At 40.9% G+C, this 11,376-nt stretch overlaps 2 protein-coding genes across 2 annotated transcripts; both read right to left on the bottom strand.

Moving 5' to 3' along the window:
- LOC109129547 lies at positions 1-997 on the bottom strand. Its single transcript, XM_019237833.1, has 2 exons — positions 738-997; positions 1-556 (listed from the first exon to the last, which is right to left on the bottom strand). The coding sequence occupies exons 1-2, from the start codon at positions 995-997 to the stop codon at positions 1-3; spliced, it is 816 nt and encodes a 271-aa protein (XP_019093378.1).
- On the bottom strand, positions 8,920-9,275 carry LOC109129674. The gene has a single exon (XM_019238234.1). It carries the CDS (start codon positions 9,198-9,200, stop codon positions 8,955-8,957), a length of 246 nt encoding a protein of 81 aa, XP_019093779.1. The 5' UTR covers positions 9,201-9,275; the 3' UTR covers positions 8,920-8,954.

Genomic DNA, 11,376 nt, shown 5'->3' with positions numbered 1-11,376 from the left:
TTAGGCAATAGGAGGGTCGCCTAGGGCGAAGGTTTCACCCCTTGCGTGCTCAGAGGCGGCAAGATATGGTTTCAGCCTCTGTCCATTCACCACAAATTCTCCTCCTTTTGTGTCCAGCAACACAACAGCCCCATATGGTCTAATCTCCTTGATGGTGAAGGGTCCGGACCATCGTGATCTTAGCTTTCCGGGAAACAGTTTCAGCCTAGAGTTGAACAACAAGACTTGATCATTAGGAGCAAAGGTCCTAGTGAGGATCCGCTTGTCATGGTAGGCTTTGGTACGCTCCTTGTAGAGTTTTGAGTTTTCATAGGCGAGGTGCCTAATCTCCTCTAGCTCATGCAGTTGCATCTTCCTCCTTTCATGGGCGCTCTTAGTGTCAAAGTTCAGCATTTTCACTGCCCAAGCAGCCTTGTACTCTAGCTCAACAGGAAGGTGACACGCCTTACCATACACCAAGTGAAACGGTGTAGTCCCCAGGGGTGTTTTGTAGGCGGTTCTATAAGCCCATAGAGCCTCATCTAGCTTCAGAGACCAATCTTCCTTGTTGTGTTCACTGTTTTTTGCAAAATGCTCTTGATCTCCCGGTTAGAGATCTCAACTTGGCCGCTTGTTTGTGGGTGGTTGGTGCCTCACTCCATTCTTCTTGAGAAGACTCTCAAAGACCTTGTTAATGAAATGCGATCCACCATCGCTAATGACTACCGTGGACTCCAAACCGTGGGAAAATAACTGACTTGAACATCTTGAGCACGGTCTTTGCATCATTATTGGGGCTGGCCAAAGCTTCTACCCATTTGGACACGTAATCGACAGCCACCAATATGTACTCATTGCCGAATGAGTTCGGGAAAGGTCCCATGAAGTCAATTCCCCAAACATCAAATACCTCATCCTCCAAGATCAAATTCTGAGGCATTTCACTCCTCCTGCTGATGTTCCCTTGTCTTTGACATGTGTCGCAAGTAGACACAAACCGCTGCGCATCTCTGAACATGGTAGGCCACCAATAACCCGCTTGAAGAGCTTTGGACACGGTTTTGAAAGTAGCGAAGTGTCCAGCATAGGGTGAGCTATGGCAATGAAACAAGACTCCAGGAACCTCCTCCTCAGTCACACACCTCCTGAAAACACCATCCGAGCAATGCCTATAGAGGTAAGGCTCATCCCAAAAATACCGCCTTATGTCTTTTAGGAACTTCTTCTTCTTGTTCCCCACAAACTCAGTAGGTTCTTTCTCTGCTGCTAGGTAGTTTGCATACTCTCCAAACCAAGGAAAACTCGGCTGTTTGTTGGTATCGATTGCCTTGCACGGGGTTTTCGGAGCATGTGCTCCCAGGCGGAGCATGTGCTCGGCGGGATCAAAGATGCCGATCGAGTAAACATGTTCTTCAGGAAGGCTATCATCCAAGGGTAGCTCTTCTTCTATCCTCATTCTTGATAAGTGATCTGCAACTCCGTTCTCAATACCCTTCTTGTCTTTAATCTCCAAGTCAAACTCTTGAAGCAACAAAATCCAACGGAGTAGCCTTGGTTTTGCATCCTTCTTGGTCAGTAGATACCTCAATGCTGCATGATCAGTGTGAACAACCACTTTGGAACCAACAAGGTATGATCGGAACTTCTCAAAAGCAAACACAACCGCTAAAAGTTCTTTCTCGGTTGTAGCGTACTTGCACTGAGCCTCATCCAAGGTGCGGCTGGCATAGTATATCACGTGCAGCTTCTTGTCTTTTCTCTGTCCCAGAACCGCTCCCACGGCATAATCACTCGCATCAGTCATGACCTCAAAGGGAAGGTCCCAATCTGGCGGTTGTACAATCGGAGCGCTAACCAAAGCTCCTTTGATCGTGTGAAAGGCCTCCAAGCAAGCAGAATCGAAATCAAACTTCACTTCCTTACACAACAGCTGGGTAAGTGGTCTTGCTATCTTGGAGAAATCCTTAATGAACCGTCTGTAGAAACCGGCGTGGCCAAGGAAACTGCGGATCCCTTTTACCGAATTAGGCGGTTGTAAACTCATCATCACCTCAACCTTGGCTTTGTCAACCTCAATCCCCTTTTCAGAAATCTTGTGTCCCAGCACTATCCCATCTCTGACCATGAAGTGGCATTTCTCCCAATTCAGCACCAGATGTTTGTCTTCACACCGCTGCAACACCCTGCACAAATTAGACAAACAAACGGAAAAGGAGCTCCCATAGACGGAGAAATCGTCCATGAAAACTTCCATTATATCCTCAATCAGGTCAGTGAAAATGGACATCATGCATCGTTGGAAGGTCGCTGGTGCATTGCACAAGCCAAACGGCATTCTGCGGTAAGCAAAGGTGCCGTAAGGACATGTGAATGTGGTCTTCTCTTGATCGTCGGGATGGATTGGGATCTGAAAGAAACCTGAATAGCCATCTAAGAAACAGTAGTAAGGATGGTTAGCCAATCTCTCAAGCATTTGATCAATAAACGGCAAAGGAAAATGATCCTTACGGGTCGCAGCATTAAGTTTTCTATAGTCTATGCACATGCGATGTCCCGTAACTGTCCTAGTAGGAATCAACTCATCCTTATCATTCTTAACCACTGTAATTCCACATTTCTTAGGGACTACATGAACTGGACTAATCCAGGAACTATCAGAAATAGCATAAATTACACCCGCATCTATAAGTTTCATTATCTCTTTCTTAACAACTTCCTTTAGATTCGGGTTCAACCTCCTCTGATGTTCTACCGAAGTCATTGATTCATCTTCTAGATGTATCCTATGCATGCAAAGTTCTGGTGAGATTCCTGGGATGTCATCTATTGAATACCCTAGAGCATTTCTATACTTTCTAAGTTCACAAAGGAGCAAAGCGGTCTCTACATTGTTTAGTTCAGAATTCACTATCACGGGGTATGTAGAGTTAGGACCTAGGAACGCGTACCTTAGCCCGGCTGGAAGTGGTTTTAGCTCTACCTTTGGAGCTCTTAACTCGCTCCAAGGACCGTCCGCTGACTTTACCGGAGCATGTGCTCCGGAATCCGGAGCAGGTGCTCCCTCGGCGGATTCCTCCCCTGATTGGTTCTCATCGTCTAGGCTGGCGTAAGCTACCAGTTGCTGGAACCGTGTACCTGCATCCAAAATGCGTGTAAAACCATCAGCTTCCTCATTCAAGAATCCATACTTACCCTCTGCCTTTGTCAAGGCAACCTCCAACGGGTCGAGAGTGAGAACTTCATCGGTAACCTCATGTGCAACCTCTGAACCATCATCAACCACAAAAGTCTGACCATCTATCATAGGTTTCTTGAGCAGCTTATTCATCTCAAACCTTGCGATCATATCCCCCAGCTGGAGATCGATCGCTCCCCCTTGCACATCTATAATCGCACCAGCTGTGCATAAGAATGATCTACCTAAGATCAGGGGGTCACGTGGTTCTTCTTCAAGTTCCAGAACCACAAAGTCTGCTGGTATAAGCGTGTCCCCTATCTGGACATGTAAATCCTCCAACACTCCTATGGGGCGCTTGGTGGATCTATCCGCGAATACTAACGAAATCCGTGTAGACTTGAACTTCGTGTATCCCAGCCTTTTAGCCACTGAATATGGCATAAGGTTCACACTGGAACCTAGATCACAGAGGGAGTTTGCAAAAATCGTTTTACCGATTCTCACGGATAAGACAAATCGCCCTGGATCATCTCTCTTCTTTAGCACTTTGTTTTGCAGCACAGCATTGCACTCTCTTGAAACCATCATCACGTTCTCTTCCTCTGACACTCTCCCAGAAACTAACCCTTTCACATATCTCTTCAAAGCAGGTATCATCTGAACAGCATCAGCTAGGGGTAGTTTTACCGTCAATTCTCTCAACATCTCCTTGCACTTTGCATCCTCCAAATCCTTGCGAGATTTCTTAGGAGGAACAGGGTAAGGAACCCTAGGGGTGTACACGCGTGCAGGAGGTACCTCAGTAGGAACGGTCTGATCGGGAGTCGGGAGCACGTGCTCGCTGGGTGGGAGCACATGCTCGCCGGATGCTTCGGCTTCTTTTTGACTCAACGGTGGAGTCTCAGCAGCATGTTGAGGAAGGTATTCTTCAGCAATACCCTTGCCCTTGTCAAGCCTAGCGGATGGTGCTTCTCTAGGGGGTAACTTCTTTCCTCCCCTTAGCTCAATCGCATTGACATACTCGTTCCGCGGGTTTGCTTCCCCTTTTCCGGGCAGAGTCCCAGGAGTTCTTTTCACGGCTTCAGCAGTCTGTGCAACCTGAACATCAAGCTTCTTCACATGTGACATTACTGCCTCATACTTCCCATTAAGGTCATTGTACATGGTATCGACCTTAGCGTTGATTTCCACTGAAGCTTTTTGTTGATTCACCAAGAGTTGTTGCATCATGTTTTTCAGCTCATCCTGAGAGCTGCTAGCAGGTGAAGATCCCAACTGCTGGTTGGTGAAAGGCGGTGCTTGCTGAGCGCTTGTATATGCCTGCTGGTTCCCCCCTTGGAAACGGTTTTGAGTGGGCACAAACTGTTTGCCTTGGAAGTTGTTTGAGAAGGTTTTCTGATAACCCATCTGATTCTGAGCTCCTTGCTGCGGATACACCTGATCCTGAGGATTCTCCACGTTGGTGCTTCTGTAGGACAAATTCGGATGGCTTCTGTAGTTCGGGTTGAAACCCCTGTTCTGCACAAAACCTTGCCCACTCACATAATTAACCTCCATTGTTTCATCCTCTCCATCACAAATCTCCTGAGCTAGCGGCATGTCTCCGGTCTCATCGACAAAATGGACAGTTTTCTGGCTCCCCTTCAGAAGAAGGTTCACCTTGGCTGTCAACTCGTCAATCTTTTGCGTATCGACACTGTTGACCTTCACGGACCTGTCATACTCAGGAGCCTTGTTGCTGGAGCTTGCAGCTAGGTTCTCAATCAACTGATATGCTCCTTCCTTAGACTTTGTCATAAAATCCCCATTGCTGGCCGAGTTGAGAGCGTTTCTGTAGTCCCAGTTAACTCCATCATAGAAAATGCCCAGAATCTGTTCATCACTGAATCCATGGTGCGGACACTCTCTACGGTACTCTTTGTACCTCTCCCAAGCCTCGCAGAAGGCTTCTCCAGTGTGCTGTTGGAACGATGAAATCTTGTTCCTCAGGGCAGCGGTCTTAGCCTTGGTGTAGAAATGGTCCAGAAACGCAGATCTACACTGTTCCCATGATGTCAGAGACCCAGGTGGCAATGACTTCAGCCAACGTGAAGCTCTATCCGCAAGAGAGAAGGGAAAGAGCTTGCACTTCAGAAAGTCTGGCGGTATCCCATTTGAACCAGTGGTGCTACATATCTCCTCAAAATTCTCGATGTGGTCCATCGGAATCTCAGCTGGGAGACCGTGAAATAGGTGCTGCTTCACTAGAGAGATCATCTGTGGCTTGATCTCAAATTCTTGGTTCGGGTTGGTAGGAGGAACAATCGCCGCTCGGTTGGTGTAGGACACATGCGGGTTATCCTTGTCCCCAATGGACGGTTGCGGCGGCGCGGCTCTTTCGTGTTGAGCACGGAGCAACTGCCCCAACTGTTGTCGAAGTTGCTGCAACTCGGCAGCCATATCCTCATTGTTTCTGTTGTCACCCATTTTGACGGATTGAAACTTTCTGTTCTTGCGGTTTGTTCTTTCTGCCAAAGAGAGCTCTGCGGCTGACAAAGCAACTAGTTCTTCGGTGTTGTTTCTTCTTGTAGATCTTCTTGACATGCACCTGAAACACACGCAAAGAAGAAGCAGAAAGACAAATCAGTAAGGTCTTAGTCTAGTAATTTCGCCGAAAACCAAAGGTAAAAATTTGGTCCCCGGCAACGGCGCCAAAAACTTGATACACAGAGTTTTAAACCCTATTTTCCTACTGCAAGTGCACAGCAAAGAAGTAGTACTTAGGGGTCGAATCCCACGAAGACCAAGTTTTACTCTATGGTTCTATTGGTTCAATTTCAAGCTAAGACAATTCAAAGTTGGGTTTGTTTGGTAACAGTAACGCGATTAAAACGGTATAAAAAGGCAATAAGCAAAACACTAGATCAGGGGTAATTCTCGGGAATTTCAGAGATAGCAACTAAACAACTATTCAGGGCATAGATTAAGTACCAGTCTAGAACTCAAACATAAATATAAACTGATCCACTGTCGTGGTATCAATAACTCTATCTGATCGATTCTGTGCGGAAACGCGGAGCACGTGCTCAGACATCCGGAGCACATGCTCGGCGGTCCATAAACCCTAAACTGTCGTTTGAGCCCAGAATCGCAGACAAGCATTAAAGAACAGGAATGATAAGTTCACAAATCACCTACACATCAACTTTCGCAGGTCTAGGATAATTTGCCCACTAATGTCTTTTCTAGCAACCTATTACACTTTTGATGAATAGATAAACCTAGAATCATAGATTGGGTGATCAAATCAACCTAAGCATTAAGTCTAACAATAGTGAAGACAATCGATTATATAAAGCCCTATTTGTGTTATGTTGCTAACCCATGAAACCCCTTTGAAACCCCCTAATCTAGCAAAGAAAACTATTCAGACATAGAGAATTGAATAGCCAACATAGATGAGAAATTCAATAGCATAAAAATAAAAAGGGTTCAGAGAATGCTTCACAAGGTAGCCGCTCTTCCTCTCCCTCACAAAACGTCGCTCAAAATCCTCCAGAAAAGAGTATATTCTGTCCCCTAAAAACCCTAGGTTAAATAGCATACAAGTGGAGAAAAATAAGGAAAGAATCCAAATTCAAATCTTCCTATTAAAAATCGATATCTTCTCTCTTTCTCTCACAAAGGATCGCCCAAAATAAGGGGAATTAGGCAGGGAATCGGCGCCTAGATGCTTGCCACGTGTCGTCATGAATCCGTAGAGTTGGGAGCATGTGCTCGGAAATCGAGAGCATGTGCTCCTGGGTCTAAAATCAGCTTTTCTGCTCCAATTCAACTCCTTTCTGCTCCGATTGCTCCTGTTGTTCCAATCCTTGCTTTTAGCTTTCTAGCCTCGTATTATAACCTGAAAAAGACTCAAACAACTACAAAACTATCAAATAAACAGGATTAAAGTGAGTCAAAACTGTAACATATCAACCCTCGATTTGGTCCCTCTATTTTCTGTCCATTTTACTAAATCTACATTTATTGGAAGATCACTTCGCTAATTAAAAAAAACACACATAACATTAATTATTAACTTATTATGTAGATGACTACAACACACAAAATATACTAATTTCTCCGAATAACATCCATAAACTACACAATGTTTTTTCAAATCATACTTGTTCCACTCAATTTTTTGTTTTCTTAATTTAACATACAAAAAATAACTTGTAACTACACTAAATTTCGTAAACTAGTTCGATTTTTGTTTTTTTTTGTCAAACACTAGTTCGATTTTTGAAGATCGTTAAAACCAGAATATTTCCGTTTTGAAACTCTTAGCCACTACTAATTAGCATTACTTCACTTAGAAAATGTAATTTTATTGTTGTTGGAGATGTTTCCAGGTCTTGTGTCTTCTTGAAATCAAATAATTTGATGATTCCGGCCAAGATTCTATATGATCATTCGGAAAAAATCATTGTCTTCTCATTCATGGTTGTTGCCATAACGTATGTTTTAAATACTTAAAAATCTTTCCAACCAAATAAAATCTTGGTTGAAAACGCTTTTAAGTAAAAATTTTTACATGTATAACAATTTGCGATAAGCCTCCATGTATAAGTTTAGACATGGCACTGGCTTCCGGGCACACGGAAACCAAAGAATGAAATCCAATCTCGATCAGATGAGGATTGAGTCAAGTTCATCCATAGCAATGGACCTACCCGTTTCTGATGAAACAATAATTTCCTCTATGATATTAATCATCTGAAACATCTCCAAAGCCCATCACGAATATATATAACTCCATTAGAATGCAAATGGATTAAATTTCACCATAAAATACCAATTATCTTTTATGGTTAATACTTCTTATGGCGCATTGACATTGTCGAAAATAGAAAAAACAACTTATAATGCGAATTTGCGAGCTTTTCTCAATTATTCGTTGTCTTAAGTTTGTGTATAGGAACTGTACATTAGTATTTTATAAATCTTCTATATATTGTTAATAATAATGCATCTTGCAGTATTCTTTATTGTCTTTTTCCTTCTCTTCTTAATCATGTAGATCCTTCTTTTACTTTGTATAGATTACTTATTCCTCAAATATTCGCTTCCGATCCGTCTAAACCTCTTACAAACAAATTAAAAGGTATCATAATATTACGTACGTAGTACAAACTTTTAGGTTTTCGTCCATGCAAAATAAGGTAAATGTATTCGTCAAATCAAGAAAGGGAGACATAAGGTATTCTAGAGTAGTGGAAGTGGAATCCAATATATTAGAAGATGTTCAGTTATTCTGTTGAATGAAATTATTATACCAAATTATTGTAAAGATATATATTTGAGTACGTACGGATTGAGGACATAATTAACAAGGAAATAATATTGTTTCTATTTCGATATTGGTTTGCAATTAGAGTTAGATTCAGTTGATCAAGTCAACGAGACACCACCTCGTTATAAAAATGCATAAATAAATAGATAGGCTTTTCAATTAGAAAATTTGAGGGTGAAAAAAAAAACAGGATCAATTTTATTTCTTTAAGAAAAAAAGAGGCTTCTTGTAAAATAAGATGGATTACAGAAACTTAGTTTAATCAACTAAATATTATTACAATCACAGAATCACACTTGCAAGAAACTGAATATGAAGAGAAATTACGTAAATACATATTGATGATAGGAAAAAAAATCCATATTCAGAAAAAAAAAACGAAAAAGATAGCACAGCCCAATCCTATATTCAGTAAGGGGCAAAATATTATAAATAAAAGCACATTAATATGTGTAGTCACATAAACCATGTTCCTCTTCGTTAATTGTGTACGGAATGTCCAATACCAGGGCTATGTCCAGGTGCCGTGGGTCTGAAGGTATCAACCCCGTGGCTCGAGGGTGACTCAAGTTGCTCAGCCGGTGACGATGGCAGCGCAGTACCATCAGCTCCGAGTTCCCCGGCCGTCTTTACGGTGGACATGGTGAGTGTTCGGCCTTCAATGGAACCAATATTGATAGTCAAAAGCAAGATAATTACAAAAAGATAAACATTAATTCTCGCCATTGATATATAAACTGAGACGAGAATTAGAAAAATAAAATTTAAATTATAGAATATAGTCGAAGGCGAATATGTATTATGTGTTGGTGCATGAAACCTCTTGGACCATTTGGACTATTTATAGGGATGAAATTTTCATCACATGGGGGCAACACTTGAGGAGTTAAATTAAATATTTGATTAAAAGAGTCCGTGTGCTTTACAAGTATTAAGTATTATTTTTTTATTAAAAAACTATTAAGCATTAATTAATTGTATATAATTATTTTATTTTTCAAAATTCATATAGCTTGACCTTTCATGATTTAAACGTAGTTGCCCTTTCTCCTATACATGGATATCCCTTATGGATCCTATTTTTTTGGAGTTTTAGGTTACTTTTCCCCTTGTAATATATAAGGTAATCATTTACGAAATTAAAACTTTTTTGAAATGTGTGATAAAAGAATTTTGGTAAATTTAACCTATGAGCTTAACCATTTCAAACCAAACAAATCAGCTGAAAAATTTGAAGTACAAGAAATTGATATCTTGTGTTTTTATGTAATTTTAGAGCTTAATTCTTCATTGTTTTGTGCATATTCATGAGCATTTAGGTTGTTTAGGTTGCATTTTGCATCAAGTTTGTTATCTCAGATGTTGGTGTAGAGATGTACAAGGAAAGTATGTTTTGGAGCCAAATAAGTCAATAATTAGCAATATAATGGAAGACACACATTTGGATGCACACAAGATGATTGATGATTCGGAACCAGTCTGCAGTCCCTCAAAGATCGACTCTTATGAAGACCATGCCTTGGGATTTGGCTCTAGAGTTCTTTATCTAAGTTATTGTAAATTCAGTAAGCTTTGCAATGGAGGTGATTTCAGGCCAATCAGATGTGCGTGTAAAGATTTATACCTATTTGAGTGAACGTATATACAGCTAGAGTGAAAACTGGAGCCACAGGACAAAACGATCGACCATTTGGTCGATCAAACAGAGCCAGACTTCACCAGATCTCCAGACTTCACACGATCAACCGAGCAATCGATCATTTGGTCGATCAACCTGAGTTGGACTTGACTAGACTTCCCAGACTTGACCGATCGACCAAGAGATCGACCAATGGTCGATCAAATGTTATTTTTGGAACCAAACCCCGGTGTTCTCCGGTTTTCTCTGATTTGTTTTATTCTAATTTGGTTTGTCCCAGTTTAGTTTCCTATTTTCCTATAAATACACTGACTACTCATAAGGAGAAACAATGCTTGTTTTAGGAATTTTTAGAGTTTTTAAGGTTTGCTTTTCTGGGTTTGTTGAGACCTTTGTTTGGATTTCAAGTTTTTAATAGTAATTTTTTCTTTTAAATCTCTTAATCTATAATCTCTTATTATGATTTCACAAAGATCAAACTCTTTCCTTTGTGTGATCATGATGATGAGTGAGTATATCATTAGAACTTTGAGCTAGGTAGATTAGAGAGATAGATGATTGATCTTTGATGTCTAGAGCCTTATTTATGTGTTTCTTATCCTGTTTAGTGTTAATAATGCTGGAAAGCCTTGATCAAGCTTGAATCTAGACATTAGGATTTCCATTGCCCAGAAGGTGTTTGATGAAATTCCTGAACCAAACTATTCAAGGGCTTTGCACTCCTAGCCAATGGAAATTGATGATTAGGGTGCTTAGTGGTATTGAGACTTGTTCTTAAAGCATGCTTGCTTTGTAATTTCCTTTGGAAAAAGTTGATTATCACTTGATTAGCATAGGAATCTCTACCATGGAAATGGATTGATTTGCATTAGTGTTCTTAGCCATAGGATTGTTCTTGATTGTTTCTTGGACATCTAGGATTGGTTAGCTATCTCCCAAGTCAATTACCTTGCCCAAGGTTCACTTTTTTAATCTTGATTTAAAGTTTGTTGCTAGTTGTGTTATGTTTCTTGAGTTCAAATTGTTTTGAATTTGTTTTGTTTCTTTTCTTTAATTTGTTTTGCTAGTTAAGACTCTTACAACAAACCTATTTCTGTTAAGAATAGATGAAACAACTTTGTGTATTTTTAGTGAGTTGATTAATGCAGATTGTGAATTGATAATTTAATTGAAGTAAAAGTACTGCATCAAAAATCATAAACACTACAACAAATATGCACATTGTTAACCAGAGAAAAACGCTATCATAGGTCTTTGATAGCG

Source organism: Camelina sativa, chromosome 16, assembly GCF_000633955.1.
Source record: "Camelina sativa cultivar DH55 chromosome 16, Cs, whole genome shotgun sequence".
In the NCBI taxonomy this organism is placed as follows: Eukaryota; Viridiplantae; Streptophyta; class Magnoliopsida; order Brassicales; family Brassicaceae; genus Camelina; species Camelina sativa.
Note: the sequence above shows the minus strand (reverse complement) of the source record. Positions and strands in the feature narration are given on the sequence as shown.